General features: G+C 38.4%; 4 protein-coding genes across 6 annotated transcripts; 2 read left to right on the top strand and 2 right to left on the bottom strand.

The window, feature by feature from the left end:
- The first annotated feature begins 419 nt into the window (after nt 1-419).
- Nucleotides 420-3,430, top strand: LOC133860544 (uncharacterized). The gene is made up of 2 exons (XM_062296129.1): nt 420-425; nt 1,396-3,430. The coding sequence occupies exons 1-2, from the start codon at nt 420-422 to the stop codon at nt 3,067-3,069; spliced, it is 1,680 nt and encodes a 559-aa protein (XP_062152113.1). The 3' UTR covers nt 3,070-3,430.
- A 3,916-nt stretch (nt 3,431-7,346) lies between these two features.
- On the top strand, nt 7,347-10,972 carry LOC133859639 (EID1-like F-box protein 2). The gene is made up of 4 exons (XM_062295118.1): nt 7,347-7,505; nt 7,614-7,670; nt 8,952-9,727; nt 10,635-10,972. The coding sequence occupies exons 1-3, from the start codon at nt 7,492-7,494 to the stop codon at nt 9,706-9,708; spliced, it is 828 nt and encodes a 275-aa protein (XP_062151102.1). The 5' UTR covers nt 7,347-7,491; the 3' UTR covers nt 9,709-9,727; nt 10,635-10,972.
- Nucleotides 10,973-11,221: 249 nt separating this feature from the next.
- LOC133860543 (cell division cycle protein 48 homolog) lies at nt 11,222-13,645 on the bottom strand. Its single transcript, XM_062296128.1, has one exon. It carries the CDS (start codon nt 13,643-13,645, stop codon nt 11,222-11,224), a length of 2,424 nt encoding a protein of 807 aa, XP_062152112.1.
- A 1,429-nt stretch (nt 13,646-15,074) lies between these two features.
- Nucleotides 15,075-23,050, bottom strand: LOC133859636 (uncharacterized). 3 transcript variants are annotated; one of them, XM_062295108.1, is made up of 8 exons: nt 22,897-23,050; nt 22,648-22,794; nt 21,295-21,368; nt 20,674-20,753; nt 18,503-18,654; nt 17,153-17,220; nt 15,445-15,928; nt 15,075-15,337 (listed from the first exon to the last, which is right to left on the bottom strand). In XM_062295108.1, the coding sequence occupies exons 1-8, from the start codon at nt 22,898-22,900 to the stop codon at nt 15,165-15,167; spliced, it is 1,182 nt and encodes a 393-aa protein (XP_062151092.1). In that variant the 5' UTR covers nt 22,901-23,050; the 3' UTR covers nt 15,075-15,164. The 3 variants fall into 3 exon arrangements, with proteins under 3 accessions (XP_062151092.1, XP_062151094.1, XP_062151093.1); XM_062295110.1 differs by having other exon boundaries at nt 17,153-17,193; XM_062295109.1 differs by having other exon boundaries at nt 22,648-22,791; nt 22,897-23,048.
- Nucleotides 23,051-23,597: the final 547 nt, after the last annotated feature.

The raw sequence follows: 23,597 nt of genomic DNA, 5'->3' as shown, positions 1-23,597 counted from the left end.
ATCCTTTCTTAAGAGTCGCCAATTGATAATGCACCTGCATGGTGCGTGCCTTTGTCTGAGACGTAAAGAGGGTCTCCAAGGTCGTCCATGCGTCGCGGGAGGTGGCACAGCGAGTAACATGGGTCAGCATTTTTTCCGAAAGAGCTGAGTTAATAGCTCCGAGCAGCAGTTGATCTTGCATGCTCCAATGGAGGAAGGCCGGATTGGGAGAAGTGGTGGAGACACCATCTTTGGTGGATGTCACAGTGGGAGGAGGGCAGGGTGTGGAACCATCAACATAACCAAATATGTTGCCGCCTTTGAGGTGTGGAACGATCTGAGGCAGCCAGACCGGATAGTTATCATTGGTGAGTTTGATAGGATTAAAATTGGTGAAGGTCACCAACGAAGGTGGTTGTGGAGGTGGGCTAGAGGCAGACATGACCGTAACTTCGGAAGAGAAAAAAAAAAAAAAAGGAGAGAGAGGACGTGAGTCACTGTTGTGGCTCTGATACCATATAAAATATAAGGATTTGTGTTTGTGCTGCCTTACCGAATGTTGGTAGAGGCTGTTTGTATATATAGAGAAACTAGAACATAGTTACATGAGTTTAGGAGACTACAATTCTGATAGGAATGAAACACTACAATCTAATCTGAGTATTTGAATTCAAAATATTATCTTATCACTAGTTCCTATAATCTAGGTTTTATCTTTATCTTCATCTTGAGCGCGCATAGAATTAGGAACTTTATCTCGAGAAGACATATCTAGCTGAGGGGTAGATATGTCTTTAACACTTCCCAATCATGAGCCTCTCTAATAAAGCTCACGTTCTATTGAATGGACCCGCCCAAACTCTCCAAATTATCAGCCACTGACGCATCCTTCACCGAGCAATGCCAAAGAGATCAGGAAACACTTCTTTCAGAATCGAATCTCCACACCACAAGTCATGCCAAAATCTAATCCTGCTCCCATCCCCCACCTCCAATCTAAGGAATTTGGAGAATTCTCCCAACCTTTCCTTATAAACTTCCACAACCCTACTCCAAACGCCCCAGCAACCTCTCGGGAGCACCACCCACCCCACAAACTTCCATACTTGGAGTCCACCGCGACTCTTCACCAAGCATCTCTATCCATGCCAAATCGCCATAACCATTTACCTAGCAATGCGCGATTGAACTGAACCAACTTCCTAAAGCCAAGCCCCCCATTCGAAATTGGAGTACAAACCTTCTCCCAACTCACCAAATGGTATTTAAAATCTTCACCCATTCCACCCCAAAGAAAATCGCGTTGCAACTTCTCAATGCGAGAAGCAACACTCACCGGTATAGGGAACAGAGACATGTAGTACGTAGGTAAGTTAGAGAGCGTACTCTTGATAAGGGTCACTCTCCCTCCCTTAGAGAGGTGGAGAAACTGTTCTTCCTCATTACCTCAGGGCTTCTACTGGTTCCTGTCATGATTTTTGTAAATATGGGAGGAAACATGCATTAGAAGCAAAGGCAAGAAGCCACATACTGAAGAGAGTTGTAAAAAAAACCCCTGACACAGAATATCTACTAGTCAGTGTAGATCTGCCAGGGAGGAAGAAGACGCCAGTGGTCAAGCTCAAACCGTCATCTGACTCCAAATCCCATGAGTCTGATATCCCTCAGACCATTAAGCAGGAAGTGCCAACACAATTACCTGTCAGCAAAAATCCGACAGAAAGTAAAGTTCTGGCGGAGAGGAGAAAGACATCAGGGGTCAAGTTTAAATCTTCCCCACATGCGAAAACCCGCACATATGATCCCCCGAAAACCATGAAGCGGGAAGTGTCATCATCTTCTGAAAAAGTGGAAGTTTCTTCGAAAAAAGGTTCATCAAAAGCTAAAAACTTGAACTTGTCTATGAAGCCGGAATCTTTGACAGTGAAGCCAATATCTTCTCCTAAATTTTCAGGAGGTATAAGTAGCCTAAGAAAAGGTGATGTCAAAATTGGGAAGCGGGAAGTGTCATCATCTTCTGAAAAAGTGGAAGTTTATTCGAAAAAAGTTTTATCAAAAGCTAAAAATTTAAACTTGTCTATGAAGCATGCTACTTCTTTGAAGCCAGAATCTTTGACAGTGAAGCCAATATCTTCTCCTAAATTTTCAGGAGGTATAAGTAGCCTGAGAAAAAGTGATGTCCAAATTGGCAAGACGACTGGGACATCCAAAGTAGCTGTAAAGAAGGCCCTGCCTTCCCCAACAGCCTCATTTTCTTTGGAGTCTTCTGTCAATCGTGTTGCAGGATTAAATGAAAGAAAGCACAGGGATTTGAAAGCTGTGTCCCCTCTTATGAATAAGAACAAGATCCGAGAAGCTGAACCTAAGCAACTCAACAATGATGAGGTTGTGGAGAAAACCTTGTATGTCATCAAGATGGAAACTGAGAACAAAACTTTGGAATGTGATCAAAATGAAGGTTTTGCAATTGAATTGTCACCTGCTTTACCCTCATCTCCGAAGTCTTCATCCCTCCCAAATGCTCCTTCTTCTTCATCCTATGAAGAAGAATCTCAAGAGGAGTCTGAATGTATGATGAGTGAAGCAGAATATGACTCACTATCAGAAAACAATGTGGAAAACATAGAAGAAGCAGACTCCTCGGAAGAGGGATACAAAGGGAGGCCCACAAAGGCTGGGATGGTTTGTTCTGAAGATAAAAATTGCCAACCGTCGAAGTTAAAGTTCAGGAGGGGGAAGGTGGTTGATGTTCATTCTGTAAATAACAGTCCAAGGAGGCTCAAGTTTAGGCGAGGGAAACTGCTAGGCGAGGACCAAAATGTCAAGGCTGATACCCGAAGGAGAAGCTTTAAGAGGACAGAAGGAGTTGATGGTGACACGAACGGTTCCGAACCTGGTTCACAAAAAGTTGTTTTGAGACATCAAGATGTGCAGGGGAAGAATGCTCAGGGTTTGTTTAATAATGTGATTGAAGAAACGGCAAGTAAACTCGTTGAAACCCGGAAGAGCAAGGTTAAGGCCTTGGTCGGTGCTTTTGAAACTGTGATCTCCCTCCAAGACAAAAAACCTTCTGCAAACACTGTAACTTGAGTTAAAAAGGAACCTTTTATTCATTGACAATCCATTGGTTTCATAAAAGAGTGAGAGGAAAATAAATCTAGAGCTTGTAATGGAGAAGTGAGTAACAAGCTTATGGAGCTGCAGCAGTTCATAGAAGATTGCTACAGTTAACATTAGAGGGTCTGGGTGTAGAGTTAATGTGGAGAGTCTTGTGGTGTACTGACATGCTTCATATACATTTCTGAAGGGTATGCTGCTGCTTGCTTTCTTTTTGAATTTCATACCTAATGTGATCGATTTGTGCGTTGTGAATAAAATCTGTATAATCTCGACGTTATGTAGTTTGAGTGGGAAAATAAAAATCTATACAACTATGAGTCATTTAGTTTTATCTTCTTCCCTTTTTACTAAGAATTGAGTCTATTTGTAGTTTGTTAGGTGTTGCTTTTCCTCCTTCCAATACTATGACTAATCTAGTCTTTTAAGGTTACTTAATTTTTTCAAGATTGCTTCTTTTGGTGGTCATTTCCATTTGTTCAGCATTGGTCCAAATTTGTTCGGGCAGCATGTATTGTGCATGCTGTTGAGATTCCTAATTTACATGTGTGGCATCATCCCCTGTCCAGGATGCACCAGCTGGGAAGTTTTACTCTCTATAGACCATCGTTAGAGGATTTGAACTTCTCGTGCCCAAGCATCTAGCTCACTTTATTTGCACCAATCTCTCTCTCTCTCTCTCTCTCTCTCTCTCTCAAGTGGGTTTACAGCATCGCGATGCTTATGTCCTAGTTAGGGTTTCATGAGTAGAAATGCAACAATATCCTCTCTTGCAGTGCCATTTGCATGAGTAAGACAATTTTCAATGCTGTTTGCGTAATCTCAGATTTTGAGTTCCCTGAAGTAAGTTTCAAGTGCCATAATTCATAGTCACAATTCCTTTTTCTTTTTCTGAATAAAAGGCACGGGTTGCCTCCGTGAGACTCGGGACATATCTGGGTATACTTTCTGATCAGTGGCTTCAATTTGTTTGAATGAGTTGTTTCTTTCACTCCTTTATGCATGACTTTTGAGATATGCTGTGAGGATGGAAACAGAGTTTGTTGATTTATTTTAGGTGAGAGGGTCTCTTATGACACAGCTTAAAATGGCAGGATATTTACAATTCTTGTTTTTTCCTTTAGCATATGCTGTGTGCTTTTCTTCCTTTTCTTTTTTCTTTCATTTCCTGAATATCCAATAGAAAACAAGAGTATAAGAAAAAGAAAATGTTATATTTTGAAAACTGTGTTGGTGGATGAACAAATGGGAGTGAGCTTATGCAGATCCATTGCATGATAAATCTATCAACTTTCCTGTATCCTTGGAATGTTGTAGTTTTGTCTACTATGAACTTGAAATTTTTTTAAGCATTTGTTAGTTCAAACCACTCTTTGCTTGACAGTAACATGTTACCAGTTCTGAGTTTTATTCTGTTTCTGTTGTTGATGTATCACTTTCCAAGTACTTACTGGATACTGGTACATCCTTCTAAGCTTTTCTCTCCTTTGTATATGTTAATGAATAATGATCTTCTTATCAAAGCCCTAGTCCTGATGGCAATTTTCATTCCTCATCTTAAATATTCTTCTAGTCTAAATTGATAATTCTTAAACAAGGGAGGAAACATGCTATTGAAGTAAAGACAAAGCTCGTCATTCCCCCCACCCCCCTCCCAAAAAAAAAAAAAAACACTGCACTAAAAAAATAAATAAAGAAAAAGCTTAAATATATTTTTGGTCCATATCTTGTACTTTCCTGTTTTCTGTTTTAGTCCTTTCATCTATATTCTGTCCAAAAATTTAATGACCTGCCACGTCAAAGTCATTCGGTGTCCGCGACGTGCCTCCAATGTCATGCCAATATTACTTGAAAAAAATTAAATTAAATTAAAAAGAAGTATTTTTCTTTTTTCATTTTCATTTTTTTTTTTAAAAAAAAAAAAGAAAAAAGAAAAAAAACAAAGACAATGGTAGGGGGAGATCATCCCTGCCGTCCCCCTCCAGGGGATCTTCTCCAGGGTGTCGGGGTGGGTGGACGGTTGGACTCTAAGTTTGATAGCATTCTTTTGTTCTTGGAAAATTTTAAACTCTCACAAGTACGATGATACAGTTTTTCTCCAGAATTTTTAAATTTAGGCCGTTAAATTGAAAATGTGCTTAGAGTATGCAAAAATCACATGCTTTTAAGGATAAATTTCAATTTAATAGACTGATTTAGAAGATTTTTCTCCCATCGAATATAGAGAAAAACTATTTCATAAGTTTGATTTTTTTGAGATGATTTATTTTTTAATTTGTTTCGTAGCTGTAAAATAACAGCTATAACTATAAGCCAAGGACTCAAGATGTACAGCATCCTTTACAAATTTCGTCTTTTCTGGTTCTCTCTTTACCTGGAATAAAAAAGGTTGATTCTTTTCTCTTTTTTTTTTTCTTTTTTTTTTTTAATTGCATCATTAGTCCATGTAATATGTCATAATTACAAATCACTCCCTATGATTTAAAAAACTTATAGATAGTCCTTGTGGTAAACTGTAATTACAAATCGATCCTGAAGTTAAATTCTATTACAAAAATTGATAGATTATGTTAAATGCCATGTCAGTGCTACATTAAACCAATAAAATGACGACACGTGTCCATTTGAATAAAAAATATAAATTTATTTAAAAAAAAATAAATAAACTTATTTAAAAATTTAACAAAAAAAACACAAAACGTAGCTTTTCACCGATTAGAATACTTCCAAATTATCTATCTGAATTTGAGAGAATTTGGACATGTGATTGTAAAATACCACTTGTAGAATTCACCTAACCAACTAAAAATTGGGCTACCCAACTACTATCCGGTCAAGTGGGTCTCATAAGTGGTCTCTCATAATCACTAGGTCAAATTCTCTCAAATTTAAACAAATAATTTGAAAAGATCATAATTTACTGTAACCAATAAAAAAGAATAAAAAAAAAAAAGAAGTAAAAAGAGTGAGAAGTCAAATATATAACAATAAAATTATATTTCTTTTCACATTGCACAGGATCAAGATGTGCAGTTTTTCGCACATCTTGTGGAGTGTGAAAGAAATATAGTAGCAAGGCCTTTTTTTTTTTTTTTTTTTTTGTTTTTCTTTTTTAACCGTAGTAGTAAAATGGCTTAAGAATATAAAATAGCTAATTAAGAGATAAACAATTATCTTTCGCATTGCAACAGGTTTTATTGTAATATATATATATATTTACCCCCTCTCTCTGTGTGTATGAAACAATTTTCTTTCAAAGATGGACCACCTTGTACAAAGCTTGGAGGCTTGACTCTTGAGTCCCCCAAAAAAACATTTATTAAAAAACAGTTGTTTTTTTTTTTTAAAAAAAAAAAATTATTATTATTATTATTATTTTATGAAATAGACTAAAAAATTAGTTTCTTCCACTTTTTTTTTTTTTTTTTTTTTTTTTTTTTCAATTTCGTCCCCTCACTCAAAGTTTTGGTTCTCCCTTGAGCATTACTCATAAGAAATTACCTTTTTATCTTCCCAAATTAATGTGACTCTCAAATTGACAATTTTAATAATCACATTAATTTAAAAAGATAAAAAGATCACCCATAGCATTACTCAATTTAAAAATAATAATTAAAATTTTGAATCAGAATCCTCTCTATTTGAAGTGAAAGAGAGATAAATTATTTTATAGTCAAAATTAAATTTTAGAGAAGGTAAATACGTTGCCACGTCTATTAAAATTTTAAATAACGCAATATCATATACATAATTAAATACAATAAAATATGTTTTAAACCATAAAATTGTTTCTTATATATTTTGAAGTTGAAATTGGTGAGGATCCTATTCCACCATCTAATCTTAAAAAATACAAAAAAGCAATTAAAAATAAAAAAACAAATCTAATCAATCTTATAAGGTACGCTTTGTCTTAAAAAAAAACAACAGAGCGGATAATAGAAAAAAGAAAAGAAAATAAAATCTGTGGACAGGGTAGCCAATCAACATATGCCACTTACACGCAAAGAATCTTCTGCACAGAATTGACTTCTGAAAATGTATCTCTCAGGTCCCGACAAAACAATTTAAACTTCAACAGTAAAAACACTGGTCATCTTCTCCGAAAATGACCCCCCACTACACGAATGCCAGGTCAGACTCTAAATATCCGCCACCTAGCCAGTCATCCCAAACTTCCAATCGTGGCGCACTGCCATTCGTCTTTCCTCTAAAATCCCGACTACTTTGTCACTCATACTTTCCTTAGCAATATATTACATTTCTTCTTCGATGTGGAGGGCATGCCATTCCTCTCCTCAGACGCTCCCAGCCCTGCGTTTCGCTTGCAATGCCTCTCTGTAACTGTGTTTTTTAGTTTACGAAACTGCCCCTACCCATAAAGCAAATTTCCCGATGCTTCCTTGCGTGTAATTGTTTTTTTTTTTTTTTTCGCTTCGTTTCTCTTTTCTGGGTTTTCCTTTGCTTTTTTCTGTGGTTTGCTGACCCTAAGTCTCTGTTGAATTTCGTCTGCGCAGAGTTGGGGGTTTTCTAGGGTTTTGGGACTGCGCGGAATGGGGGATTCGTAAGCTCAGGTGAGAATTTGGGTCTTCGATTTCGTTTTAGTTACGATCTGGTCCACTCTCGGATTCATTGCATAGGTTTTGTTTTGGTTTTGTAAAGGTCTTGATTTTCGTTCTTCTTTTGTAGAATGGAGTCGAGAACTATTGTGGGTTTTCGTTGAAACTGATTTGCTGCTTAAATTTTTAGTTGATTTTGTGAAACAAGTTGTGTAAGTTTGATGTGGAGTGCATGCAGATCTGGAATTTTAGAATTGACTGGCATGCTTTGAGAAAAGTCAGTGAAATTTAGTTAATTTTCACGTGACTGAAAGTGATTTGATTATTGGCAATTAACATATGCCTTTTGCTTTAAATTGTTTGGATTTTGTTTAACGAGTTGCAACCGAATTCTATTCGAAATGTATAGCTACCCATATCATTATACTAGTTCAGCCTTTCTTCTTTTGATAACCCACGTTTGGGCTCTTGAAAATAACGTAATTGGTGGGCTTTGTGGAATTTGAAGAATTTTCAGGTGGGTCCTAATTCTACTAAGATGTTGAATTGTTACATTTTACTTACTGAATCATTGCTTACGCAAGTAGAAGAAGTAATATATGTGCGAGTTAAGTGAATGTCATTGCACTATATTGCTTAAAAACCCTTTTAAGCTCTCATATGCCATAGTAATCGGACTTTGATGGACTTTCTGTTTTAGATCTAAATTTTATTGCTTAGTTGGGAATACTTCATTGTACAAATTGAAGTGTTTATGGACTGCAATTTATGTCGACATGGATATTGAGGTGATTTTTTTCGTGTATATTGGAGAAGTTTCTAAGGTAGTGGAATAATAGCCATATGGAAAAAGTGACACCAATAGTGTACCAGGGAAATGTACACTACTTTTGTAGATACAGGCAATATTTTCCATTTCTTTTGTTTTTGTGCACTTGACAAGGGGATGAGGAAATTGCATTTGTGTATGTATCGACTTTGAAGCTTTTGAATCAGCTTTCTTGAATAGCACGTTTTACTTGCATTTCAGCATACTAAGAATGGCCTCTTGATCTAATTACGTTTTCTGTGGTTGAGATGTGACTGCTGGAACTATGCTCTTGCCTTTTAACTCTAGTGTTAGAAATTTTGTTATTCTACTGGAATTCCTCCATCAAGATCATGATTTTTGATTTTGCTTCTTGTCTGTAGTGCCTGGATGAAAACTTAGCCACCAAATGTCATCAGTTTGAACTTTAACTAAGAGAATTTTTTTTCTTGGTATGTTTGACAAGGATTTATGATATTTGTTAATAGGTGGCTGACAATGATTCTAACAAAGCAGTATCGATGCATACACTCAGCAAGCTGTCGATGCACAAAAGGCCATCTAAGCGAAGATGTGATATTCCTAGTATTTCAACATTTGAACTGGAACCCTAAGCTAATTGCTACTCTGTCCTGTGTATGCAAGTGGTTTGATGATCTTGCAAAGAGAGTACTATGGAAGGAGTTTTGCCGAACAAGAGCACCAAAGATGATGCTTGATCTGCAATCTAGTGGGAGTCACAATGTTGATGGGAACTGGAGAGCACTGGGGAAACTACTTATTTACTGTTCAGGATGTAAGAAAGGTGGCCTGTTCAATAGCATTCAAATCCCAGGCCATTTTGTTTATAGGACCCGGTTCTCTAGGACCTCAGGGAAGAGTTTTCTTTTGCCACAATGCAGAACAGATGTTTTATATGTGTCTGACCCTTGTGAACATCTTGATCAAGGGGAAGAGGGGGATGTGGGATTCTTCCGTGGAGTTTTCAAGTCGTTCTCAATGTCAAAGGTGCGGAAGATGCTAATCAAAAGGGGGGCCCAGCTTCATCCAACAGAGGTGTGCCCTTATTGTAAGGCAAAGTTGTGGAACATGCTGCAGGCTCAGATGATACCACAAAGTGCCAGCTGCAGGTTGGGTGCTTATGAGGATTGCATTGAGTATTATGTGTGTCTCAATGGACATATGCTTGGGATCTGCACCCTCTTACCTTTGTCTGATTCAGAAGAGGCATCTGAGTTGGAGTGATAGTTGGAATGAAACTCAGGTATCCTCTTGCACCAAGTATTTCCATGTTCTGTTAGAACTTTGGGAAGATCATGGAAGTGATTTTTTTAGCAGCACATCCACATCAATAAGCTTACTTTGCACTTTGCAGCAATATCAATATTTAACCATTCTGAGCACATTTTTAGTCATCTATAGAATTATACCAGACTTTCCCAACCCTGCTTGGCCAACTTTCACGTAGGCGTGTGTGTTCTTCATGGAGGCTAGGCAAGTTGCATGGGTTTTTATGTGCTTAAGTAAGCTTTATGTGTGTATACTAACTGTATAACTAGGTAGTTGTGAGATCAGGAACAACAGCTCAGACCGTATTGACTTGAAATTTTGGTTTTGGGCATCAAGTATGTTGAATTCCAATAATGATATTTTTACGCATCACTTAGTCTCTGAATAGCTACTCTATTAGTTTAAGACACAGCACCTTCGATGACAAATACTGCCTTGATTTAAAGTTAATCATAGCTTATGCTTATGTATGTTTGTCTTACCCTTCCTCTGTTGTCAATTTTGAGTATTGCAATTATGCTAACCTCTTATTGGAAGCAAAATTTATGTCTAAAACATGTCAAAGTTTATCCAGAAGATTTTTTCTTTTCTTTCTTTTCTTCTTCTTTTTATTTTCTTTTCGTTCTTTTTTTTTTTTTTTTTTTTTTTTTTTTTTTTTTTTTTTTTTTTAATTTACTTAGTCAGTTTTACTTGAAAGGAATCATGTAGCCAACCCCAATTAGTTTGGATTAAGACAGCAGAGTTGAGTACTAGACTTCTATACTCCTTTGCTGCTGCTGTTTCTATCATATATGTGATATTAGGTAGTTTTTGTGCTTTCTATCATATCTGTGAAAGGGTTATTGGTTAATATTCTAACAAGACATCCTTTCCTTGGACAGATTTCTAATCATTGAGCATAAAGTTGGGAAGGTAAAACATGTGATGAGCCTTTTGTTCAACTTATTTGGTGGAAGTTTGAACCAGAACATCGCAATATCATATGGACTTTCGAGTCTGCTGCTTCAGTCTGGCCTGGCCTTGCCAAATTTTTCCCATCGAAAGGCCAAAAACAGCTGCTAACCTTTTAAATCGTCCATTACATAAAATGTTAATGTGGAAACCATGTAATACCCGTGTACTGTACATTTATGTTCGATCCGTATATGTATTTGCAGGGCAGATTGGTTTGTGCGCAATAATCTATACACACTGGTTTATGATAAACTAGTTGCTTTAATTGCTTTCTTGATTTTCTCTACACCCTGCCTTAAAAGAATAGGAGTCATTTCATGGTTTGTAGAATCATTAAAATTAATGATCGTATAAACCTTGGAACTCATAACTCAACACTAGACAATCTATTATGCCGAATACACTTTTTATTTTTTTGAAAGGATGCCGAATACACATAATGGAATTGGAATGTTCTCAGGCAAAAATGGGGAAAAATCAGCAAAACTCAACAAATCTTGAAAAGCCCGAGGCTCTACTTATTATATTCGTTCAAAATAATATCAGAAACAACTGGCTTGACTAGCCCATTACATGGTTCTATTAGAGAAAACTTAAAATCAGACCCTAAGCCCCTGGGGCTGGAATGATGCAAGGTTCTTGCAAAGGCTTGGTACTTGCGGATGTCCGCCTCACTAACACTCCTCCTGGCGTACTTGAGCGACTCCTCAAAGTGAGCTGCCTTGATCTCCGACACTCCATTATCAGCAACCTCCTCTTCCATAGCTTCAGGGTTTCTTCTTCTTCTCTCCAAATCCTTCTCTATGTCCTCTCTTATAGCATACTTGCAAGCCCTCTGGCATATTTCCGTGATGTCAGCCCCACTGAAGCCTTGTGTAAACTTGGCAAGAGCTGCAAGGTCAACTTCTTTGGATATGGGTGATTTTCTCAGACAGGCTTTAAAAATCTGACGCCGCGAACTCTCATCCGGCAGTGGGATGTAAATCAACTGATCAAGACGCCCTGGCCGGAGAAGTGCCGGGTCAATTATATCAGGCCTGTTTGTAGCCCCAATAACAAAGATAGTTTTCTTGGATGATAACCCATCCATCTCAGTCAATATTTGGTTCAGAACCCTATCAGCAGCACCGCCAGCATCTCCCACACCGCTCCCTCTCTGAATGGCAATGGAGTCGAGTTCATCAAAGAACAGGACACATGGTGCTGACTGGCGGGCCTTGTCAAAAACATCCCTAACGTTGGCCTCACTCTCTCCAAACCACATGGTAAGTAGCTCAGGACCCTTAATACTAATGAAATTGGCTTGGCACTCGTTCGCAATAGCTTTGGCCAGCAGAGTTTTTCCACAACCAGGAGGGCCGTAGAAGAGAACTCCTCTGGAAGGAGACATGCCAAACTTTTCAAACTTTTCCGGATGCTCCACCGGGTATTGAACCGTCTCTTGGAGCTCCCTCTTGACGCTCTCAAGGCCACCAACGTCTTCCCAGCTCACATGGGGCACTTCCACAACTGTTTCGCGCAAAGCAGAAGCAACGCTGTTTCCAAGAGCCACTTTGAAGTGCTCGTTTGTGATAGCCATGGAGTTGAGAACCTCGGCATCAATCGTTTCATCCTGATCCATATCAATCAAGTCCATCTTCTCTCTAATACATTGCAGCGCAGCCTCGGTGCAAAGAGCTGCAAGATCAGCACCAACGTGCCCATGAGTCTCCTTTGCTACTTTCTCCAGCTCCACATCTTCCGAAAGCTTCATGTTCCTGGTACGCACCCGAAGAATCTCAAGACGACCGACCTCATCCGGAACACCAATGTCAATCTCTCTATCAAACCTCCCGAACCTTCTCAGCGCCGGGTCAATGCTGTTTGGTCGATTCGTAGCGCCAATAACAATGACATGTGCGCGAGAGTTGAGCCCATCCATGAGTGTCAGCAGCTGGGAAACAATCCTCCTCTCCACCTCCCCGTTAGTCTTATCACGCTTGGGAGCAATGGAGTCAATCTCATCTATAAACACAATGGAAGGAGCATTCTTCTCCGCCTCCGCAAACGCTTTCCGCAGATTGCTTTCGCTCTCTCCAGCCATCTTCGACATGATCTCCGGCCCATTGATACAGAGAAAGAAAGCACCGGTTTCATTAGCAATAGCCCTTGCAATCAGGGTCTTCCCGGTGCCGGGAGGCCCGTAAAGCAGAATTCCTTTGGGGGGCTTCACACCAATAGTCTTGAAAATCTGGGGATGCCTGAGAGGCAACTCGACCAGCTCTCTTATTTGCGCTAGTTGTTTCCTAACGCCGCCAACATCTTCATATCCAACCTCGTATAAGATTCTCTCCTCGTCCTCTCTCTTCACAGGCTCTCCTTGACAGTAGATTTCCGTGTCAGGCGCAACCAAGCAGCATGGTCCAGGGTCCGTCTCCATGACCTTGAACTCCACGCTCCTCATTCCGCCTCTCACAACAAACAAATCGCCTTTCCTCAGCGGCCGAAACGAGCCTTCAAAGTAAGGCCTTAAATAGGCGTCGAAGAGGTTCCCGGTGAGCCCTTCGACGGAGTCGTCGAGGGGAAGAACGTGCACTTTCTTGCCGTCGTAAACGTTCGGGCATTCGTGGACGGAGACCATGTCGGCGATCCTGACTCTGAGGTTGGACCTGATGACCTTGTTCATGCGGACCCTCGACTTGTCGCATGCCGAGTCCGCAACGACAACGCAGACGGTGTCCCTCCGAAGTTTGCCCCTGATCAAGACCATATCGCCGTTGAAGACGTTGAGGCTTTCCAAGGTTTCTGGGTGGAGTGCGACGACCGAGTTGTCGCCGTCCTGCATGTCGTCCACGGCCAGCCTGTTCGAAGTTTTCTTGGGCTTGAACATGGCGGCGCAAGTTTTCTCGTCTCTTTTCCTTTTGCGAGAACTCATGGACTCCTCTGGGTCAGTTTTCATGGTGATCGGATTCTAAACAAAGACGCAAAGAAACAGAAAGAAGAAGAAGAAGAGCAAGAAAGAGCAAGAACAAGAGCGTGCAGTGAATTAATTTGGCATCTGATGTGAGGTATTTATATACAGGTGATTTTTCGGACGCTTTTACCTTTTCCTAAAGGGATAAGGAAAACTCTACGGTAAAACTTGGAATTTGTTTTTTTTTTTCTTTACAATTCCTTGGGAGGAAAGGAAAACGAAGTCGGTAAAGGAAACACGAACAACAATTAGCGTGAATTTTCCTATTTTTATTTACTTCTGAGAGCGTTTCGATCAGTGATTACCACCTCCTGCCTGGATATCTATTCTTTTTTTCTTTTTTTCTTTTTTGGACTATTTCGGACTGAAATTCCCTACAATTGAGGACTTTTTATTTTTTATTATTATTTTTTTAATTACCCTTGCTCCTTGAAATTCCCTTTTCCCTTTTCCTTGTATTTGCTAAAGAAAAAAAGAAAAAAGAAAAAAGCTATCCAAATGTATCTTAAAGATCTCTAATAAGTAGGCTACTTATTCAAAAATATTAACTACAAACTTCAAATACTAAATAAGCAATATTTCCTTTTTTATTATGTGATTTGGAAAGCGAACAATGATAATTCTTCCATATCTTAAATAATATTTCGAATTTTTTTTTTTTTTTTTGACTTTCTTAGAAGGACAAATTTCCTACAAATTAATTTGTAAGAAACTCCTACAAACCAGTATTTAAAAGCGACATGCATTCTTTAAGCTATTAAAAAAGCACGAGAAAAACACATGCTATTAAAAAAAACATGTAATTCTCACATGCTAAGGGACATGTCACTTTTAATGGTTGGTTTGCAAGAAATTTGTGTCCTTAAAACAATAGTTGATTATAAGAAAAGGCAAAAACATTTGTTACACGCACTCCAAAAATTGCTGACATTTGCCACATGCATTTCGGCACGTGTACGGACACTGTACACGTGTCGATCAGGTTGCCACATGTAAATCGCCACGCGTGCGACTCATGTTAGACCTGGAAGTCACTAACTGCACATTTTGACACGTGCATTGTAATACACGTGTCAAACTATCAGACACGTGTATTACAATACACGTGTCCAACTGTCAGACACGTGTATTTCAATACATGTGTGTATTTTGTGTTCTTTTAAAAAAAAAAATTCCAAATTATATTTTTTATTTAATTAAATTTTTTATTTAATTCTTTAATTGTATTTTTAAATTAAATTAAAAATACAAATAAAGAATTAAATAAAATAAAAAATACAATTTGAAATTTTTTTTCAATTTAGTTTTGTTATTGTCTTTTTAAATTTGTTTGGGTTAATTAATTTTTTTTTTTTAAAAAAAATATTCTTATTTCCGACCACAAATAACGCAATATTTATTTTACCCAAAAATATCACAAAATCAAATTACATAAACCAATAATTAATAACGTATTTGTTAACTATGCAAATCTTTACAAACAAAAAATAATTACACAAAATATCTACAAATCCGAAGGGCGTCCCTGCGAAGCACGAGGTACCGTCCCAGACGTATTCTTGCCAACCGGCGATTGCTGCACAAGGGATGGTATAGCGGGCGAAGGTGTAGCGACAGGGGAGTGCTGGCTTAGCCGTCGTCCAATAGGCGACAACGTACCAACCGTTATCGCATTACCTGCAAATAATATAGACAATTAAAGTATATAATATTACTTGCAAAATTAAAGGGGTAATGAAAACAAATTGAAATTAATTTTGTCCTATACACAATATAAATCATACCTGCAGATGCACTACTAACTGACGACGTACTACCTACGTTTGCAGGTGAAGACTGAGCACCAAGACATGGTTGTGATATTCCCATTGAGGACATGAAGACCTCGAACTGTTGCATGCGTTGCTCCATGGCGTCGAATTGTTGCATGCGCTGCTCCATGGTGTCGAATTGTTGCATGCGCTGCTCCAACGTGTCATTCCTCTCTCGTACAGCCTGTAGCTCCGCTTGGATTTTTTCCATCTTCCGGGCATGTTCGGCCCAATCCCGAGACGTGCCCTCAGATGGTCTCCCCTGTGAGCGAGGCCTGTATGAGAAATATGTCCCCCGAACAGGTGTAACGTTCGGCCCAACCTGCCGAACCCTCCCCGCGTACTCAGGCCTCCCAACCGCCTGTTTGTACGCGTTGTTCGGTGCCCAACGCACCGTGTCTGCTGAGACGCTCTGCGTGGCGGCTGGATCACTGGATAAACTCTGCATCATCCTCTCCTGTACGTCGTCAACATGAAATACTCATATACTGAATAATGACATATCACACACATAATTTAGAAATATTAGTAAATTAGATCAGTAGCATACGCATAGGACCCGTGTATCTTATGTGTATATGCTATGTACACCATAATTTCACAAATTTATATAGTTAATAAGATGAGTTTTTTTTTTTTTTTTTTTTTTTTTTTTTTTAAATGAACACAAAACTAATTTTATTTTTTTTAATATATATTTGGAAAAAAAATAACAGTTGGCCACGTGTAATAATACACGTGTCCAATTGGACGCGTGTATTTTATATATGTGTCCAATTGGGGTGTTTATACAACTAGCCACGCTGTCAAAAAGACACGTGACTAATTGGACGCATGTCTACTGTAACCGGTACTATAGACACACGTCCAATTGTAGGGTTTTTTGTAGTGACGCTACTCACCAGTCATATTCATTATATATATATATTTTCCATTTTTCAATATGAAAATAAAAGGTAACATTGTAAAGTTGAAATATATAAACGAGAATTTATATGCTACTGATTTTTCTAAAAATTTGTGCATTTTCAACGGGAGAAGATAATAATTAGAATATAATCTTCTTTTTTTCTTGAAAGCATGGGAGGTGGGTCGCGGGAGACCGACCACCTCCTTAAGATGGGGGTTCCCTGCAAGCCGCTTCCGCGGGGTTGAGCGTGGATCACCTTAGAACCCAACCACCACCTACAGAGGGGATTTTTCCCACCGTCACCCCACCCTCCTTTCTTGTTTTAGGAAATATGTTGATATGGAAAAGACGCACACGTAACAACGTTTTATAATCTTTGGTTTTTTTGTACAAGTGAAAAACAGGCCTAATGGCAGGTGAACGAAAGAACTAATCTTATAAACTCAAAAAAGCCCAAAGGGCCAATCTAATCATTCTCTAAAACCCGAAGAGTGTTTTAATAATAATGAAAACCATATAGACCATGTTTGAATTTAACCAGTATGCAGAGGATTCATAAGTGGAGCATGGCTTCACCTTTGCATTTTGACTTAAGAAGGTTTATATTTCCGACCCAAAAGATAAGTTGGTATTAGGGAAACTCAAAAGCATCAAAATTGACCAAAACTGAAAAACAAGAAATACGAGCAAAGATCACAATGAACTGCATGCATGATACTGCGATCCACTTAAGTATAAACAAGGATAAAAAGTATATTCATAGGATCATACATCCTGTAAAAGCTCTGTTTCTTCTGCTTCAAAGTCCATACCTGCAATGCTCATCCGGCCGATGTTAACTGCATAATTTAGTTCTCAAATAAGGGACGACAGGCATTTTAATTTTCAAGATATAAAATTTTGACATTAAATCACAGTATAAAAGAGCTGTACATAATGAACAGAAGCTTTAGTCTACTGCTATTAGAAGTATACTGTTGTGGCCCTGTGAAACCAAAGGAAAGGCAACTGAAGGAAAAGCTCAAGCTCAAGCTGGCGATATGGTGTTGTTGCTGACCCGCTGAGTATAGGATAAAGGATGCGCAGTAAAATTTGTTCTAATTCTGAAACTATGGGGACATGCTACTACTGCAATTATTCTTGCAATTCTGATCCTAGAAAAATAATGCGCTCCAAATATGACTTAAAAATCATTGCAGTGACCTGCATAGTAAAATCCTTTTTTTTTTTTTAATAGGTAATCAGAGAAATTATATAAAAAGCGTAAAGGTGCCCCTAAGCATATAGGAGGTATACAAAAGAACACCAAAACAGGAAAGAGGAAGAAAAAGGAAAAAACCCGCAAACCCCAAAAACATGAGGAAACCCAAACACCCCAACAGGAACCAACCCAAACCTGCATAGTAGAATCCTATAGGTTGCACCCAAACAATATCCTAAATCAAGTTTCATGTCTAGCTTCAGGGAATTTAATTGTCATAGTAATCAACATATGATGTCTGCTTCCTTCGGAAAAGTCAAAATGAGTTGATTTTAAGAATTTCAACTGAGTTGCATTTTTAGCATAGCCACTCTTACAAAGGCTATTGTCTTTTTGCTAACATGAAAAATAAGATAAAAGAAAACACAAGGGAGAAATTCATTTTAGTCTGAGAAACAATTCAGATGTCATTTTAAAGGATGAAGTTGAAATCTGGCAAGCATTGATATATATAGGCAAGCCAAAACCGTCCTAGTAGCTATAAGAAGTTAATTTTTCCCTATATTCTCTTCTAAACATCCCTTATGCAATTATATTTACCTAATCTATCTTTCTGTTCCAAAATGGTCAAAAGCATAGTGGCTAGAAGCCTAGAAGTTCACATTACTTAGGAGTCTCACACATGCTAGTCGTGCACTGCACAAATGACTGAAGTTAGAGTGGACAATAAAAACCAACACACTACGAGTTGATAACAATATTTAAACAGCTGTGTGTCAAGAAACCAAGCAGGTAGGAGAGCCTAGACCATTGCCTAGATAACAGAATCTTTTCCATACAAGTTATAAAACAGAGATTCAGAGAGAGAGAGAGAGAGAGAGAGAGAGAGAGAGAGAGGAAAAAAAGACTGCATCACATACCAATAGCGTTTAGTCCAGCTAATTTAGGCATAAACTGCCTGATATGATCTTCTGCTGCTTTCTCAGCTTTCAGTGTCTCACACACAAAAGAAACAAAAATCTTGTTCTTCCTTTCCCTTTGCTCAACCATGCCCACAACATCCTTCTCCCACCTGCCTCCACATAAACATGAGCATGGAAAGGGATTAGTTATTCACATGCAATTATGATCCATGTTAACGAAGTAAGAGATGCAATGAAAAGAGAAGAGGACTTGGGATTTATTATTAAAGATAGAATTATATTTTTTTTTTTTGATAAGTTAAAGATGGAATTTTAAATGATTTCAAACTTTTTTTTTTTTTTTGATAAGTAATGATAGTTTTATTGAAAGCGTAAGGCGCCCCTACGTACACTAGAAGTATACAACAGGAAACACCTAACTAGAAAGCGAAAAAGAAGCAAGAAATTCAGCAAAGCTGATAGATAAAGGGTACAAATAAGCCATCGACCAGACATACAAGGTATGGAGAAACAACTCTAGCACCTCCTCTAGGGAGCTCTCTAGATTCTCAAAACACCTAAGGTTTCTTTCTCTCCAAATACACCAAAAAAGGCAAATAGGCACCATCTTCCAAGAAGTAGCGCTCCCAGATCTCCCAGACTTCCACCAACAAGCAACTAAGTCAAGCACACTCCTAGGCATGACCCATGAAATACCAAAGCGGGAGAAAATGTTGTTCCATAGAGCTAAGGCCAGATCGCAATGCAGAAGAATATGGCCCACTGATTCCCCATCCCGCTTGCAAAGACAGCATCTATCCACAATAATTATGTTCATCTTCCTAAGATTGTCCAAGGTAAGAATTCTGCCTAGAGCTGCAGACCAAGTGAAGAAAGCTGCCCTCGGGGGAGCCTGAGACCGCCACACACACTTCCATGGGAACCGAGTACCTCCAGCACACATCATAGAACCAAAATATGACTTCACCCTGAACACACCTTTCTTGGACGGGACCCATTTAAGACAATCTGCCATCTCAAAATTCACCTTGGTAGAGCCCAGCACCTGGAAGAAAGAGGCAAAAACATCGACTTCCCAATCATGAGCCTCTCTAATAAAGCTCACGTTCTATTGAATGGACCCGCCCAAACTCTCCAAATTATCAGCCACTGACGCATCCTTCACCCGAGCAATGCCAAACAGATCAGGAAACACTTCTTTCAGAATCGAATCTCCACACCACAAGTCATGCCAAAATCTAATCCTGCTCCCATCCCCCACCTCCAATCTAAGGAATTTGGAGAATTCTCCCAACCTTTCCTTATAAACTTCCACAACCCTACTCCAAACGCCCCAGCAACCTCTCGGGAGCACCACCCACCCCACAAACTTCCATACTTGGAGTCCACCGCGACTCTTCACCAAGCATCTCTATCCATGCCAAATCGCCATAACCATTTACCTAGCAATGCGCGATTGAACTGAACCAACTTCCTAAAGCCAAGCCCCCCATTCGAAATTGGAGTACAAACCTTCTCCCAACTCACCAAATGGTATTTAAAATCTTCACCCATTACACCCCAAAGAAAATCGCGTTGCAACTTCTCAATGCGAGAAGCAACACTCACCGGTATAGGGAACAGAGACATGTAGTACGTAGGTAAGTTAGAGAGCGTACTCTTGATAAGGGTCACTCTCCCTCCCTTAGAGAGGTATAACCTTTTCCAACTAGCCAACCGTGTTTCAACCTTCTCAATAACTCCATCCCAAATACGAGTAGACTTGTAAGGAGCCCCCAATGGAAGACCCAGATACATCACAGGCAAATAAGCAACTTCACACTCTAAAATGATTTCAAACTTAAATATATAATACTTTATATGAATTGAAATTTAAACTATTTAGACAGAAATCATCATATAAACAATTCTCAGGGTACATTACGCTTATACGGTTTAACCATTTTCGATAGATAACTGCAATCTCACACTAAATAGCTCCGATTCCACCTACTACAGAGAAATTTGTTGTGCAAAAGCTGATTAAACCAAATGAAAACAGAGCTAAAATAATTTTTTGTGGATTTAGATATTAATACATTGCAAAAATAAAAGAATGCTAATGCAAAATATCAATATTAGAATGTAGCCTGCTTGAAAACCAGAAAAAATAATTCAAGATAGCTTACCCGTGAGCGTGATCAATGTTGTGGAAGCGGGCAGCATCATGGCCTCTACACTCCACAACGAGAGCTTGTTCTTTCTTTCTCTGCAATATATTAGAACCCATTAGAGGAATTTGAGAAAAAAAAAAAAAGTAATTACAAATTACATTCTTGAGATTAGGGATAACTACAAATGACCTCACTGTCTTTTAGAAACCGTCAATAAACCTCTCAGTGGTTTGGAATACAATAAAATCATTAAATTTTATGTTCCAATTGATAGACTCTCTCGTGGGATAAATATATGTTGCTTGAAACACCAAATTTAGCTCTCAATTGAGCAAGTTTTGTTCTTGGATTTGGAAATTAAACAGTCCCAGCAATATGTGCACGGTGCACGTAATGTTGGAGAATCCATCAGCTGGGACAAAAAATATGACAAATTCATTTTCACTCCAAACAACACAGATTTTGTGATGGTTTTCTAAAGAAATAGAGGTAATTTACTATCATCCCTACCTACAGGAAGACAACTTGCACTTTACCCAAAACAAAAAACATAAAAAATAAATGTATTTTGTATAGTGGACAGATATTTATATCTACATAAAGAAGAAAAAAGGTTTAGAGGCAAACAGCTCCTACATTGAAGTCTGTGATTGTGAGCTTGATCAAGCGGTAATCCTCACCCCTACTGCACTCTCTTTCACATTCCAACTCTTCACCATGTAAAAATACAAAATCCAAAAACACAGAATAATTATCATGGTACAACAATGAGAAACATTTACAGAAAATTTCCCACATAAGCCTTGATAGACATTGGACCAAGTAAGCCAAGAGTCCTCTAATGGGAAAAATGTTTTGTTTGATCCAATATTGCAGCTACGCGATAATTTCCATCATCTTCGGCTGGAAAATTCTCAAAGGATAAATACATAAGGATGTCACTCGCCAAGCAAACAAATACAATGATGTTAGAAATTAAATTCAATAATTTCCCTAAAGTTTCTATCACTATTGTGAATGTGTTTACTTTAAAGTCTCTGTATACACATCAATTAAGTGTAGGACTGATTTTGGCACGAGATATATCTATGCTGACAACAAGTCTATCAGGATTGAAACCAAACAGGGAAATAATTTGAGTTTCCGGTGAGCATTCATCTTACTAATGCATCAATTGACTATCCCCGTTCATCTCGAGTGCCCATAAGCACAAGTTTATCTTTTGAACTTTTCATTACCATATCGGGATTCAGGAACTTGACTAAGAAGACATATAAGTAGACACACAATGTTCATCAGCGTAAGTACAAAAGTTATCCAAGCATGATCTCAGAGTTAAAATTCATGGATGGTGTTAACAATCATATCTATGGCCTGCATTTTACATTGCATATTATTAAAAAGTTGGCCAACCTCCATCTATATAATAGAAACAGGAGTAAAATGCAATCTACAAGCATATATTTAACATGCAACAAAATTTTCCAACAAGAAAAAAAATACTATATACCCCTTTTCACACCAAGGTGGTTTGCACTTTTACTTTCTGGGCTGCTCAAATTCTCTTACTTTCCGTAGTGTCTCAGAACCCCAAAATTACAAAATATTCGTCCTCCAACTAATCCAACCATATGGTAGAACTATAGAAGTAAAATAAAAGTCAATATGTTTTTTCAACATAAACCCAGTTACAAGTTTTTTTTTGATAAGTAAAAAAAAGAAAGGAAGAAATGTAGGGCAAGCACTCGCTCTGGCTGCAGAAAGCTAGAGCAGCAGAGCGACCATGGCAGCCCCCAGTTTGATGATGTACGATAATGTACGCCCATCGCACTATCGTGCGCCACGATTAAACCTCTCCCACAAATTAACTGAATTATCAGCCCACAAATTAACAGTAAATGCAACCATAATCCTGCACCAGGGGGGAAAAAGACACAAATAAATATATTGGAAAACACAGTTCGCATATATACATACAGAAAGTAATACCAGTGCCATGAAGGCCGTAGCAAATGGAATGGGGAAGCTGGATGAAGTGGCCAGAGATGGAGCCACATGGCAACAGTGCTATTGATGCCACTCCTTCCATCACCTCCTCCACCTTCCCAGTCCTCGATTCTACTCCTCCTTCCTCTGCTACAGGTTTTCAAACAAAAATTGAATAAGAAAAAACAACATATTTTTTATTTGAGAAGAAATCAAATAATAAATTAAATATTATTCGGTTTTACTCAGTACCCATCAATTAGATTCCCCAGAAAATGTCTCTTTCTCGCCGATGGTTGTCACTAATTTTACACCATTGCAGACCTGTGGTATCTTTGGGAGGGTGGGGTGGACCATGAAAGGAGATCTTAAAGCGGCGGCGTTTTGGTGTGACAATGAAAAAGGTGCATAGGCCGAACGACATGTGTAGGACGAGAACGGCGTGAGAATGAGCTGACCCCCAAGACGTTAGGAAATGCTATTTTTATTAGGCTTGGCAATTCGGGTTATCGTGTCAATTCATTTGGTAAAAAATGTGTCATTAACGCTTCATAAATATGTCATAAACGGGTTGATAGGTCATAAACGTGTCATAAACAAGTTGGTGGGTCATAAACGGGTTATAGCCTAAACTCAAGCCCTATATATTCGTGTCGTGTTCGTGCCGGATTTACGGATCGTGTCAAAATTGTCGAGCCTAATTTTTATATCGAGAAATTAGAGTGTTTTTATGGGTACTACTTTTTTTGTTTGGAGCTCCTTACAAATTGAGTACTAGTTTTTAAATTAATCACCAAATAATTAAATGTATGCTTCAAATTTTATTAATTAATTTTTTCATTCATATAACACTTAGGTGAAATGTGACATGAGTTTTTTTATAAGAGGGTTTTAGTAAAACATGTAACACCTCAAATATTTTTCTTTGCAACTAAAATAGTTTAATAGCATAT

Source organism: Alnus glutinosa, chromosome 2 (genome assembly GCF_958979055.1).
Source record: "Alnus glutinosa chromosome 2, dhAlnGlut1.1, whole genome shotgun sequence".
NCBI classification, from domain to species: Eukaryota; Viridiplantae; Streptophyta; class Magnoliopsida; order Fagales; family Betulaceae; genus Alnus; species Alnus glutinosa.
The sequence above is the reverse complement of the archived record's forward strand: the minus strand, read 5'-3'. Positions and strand labels throughout refer to the sequence as shown.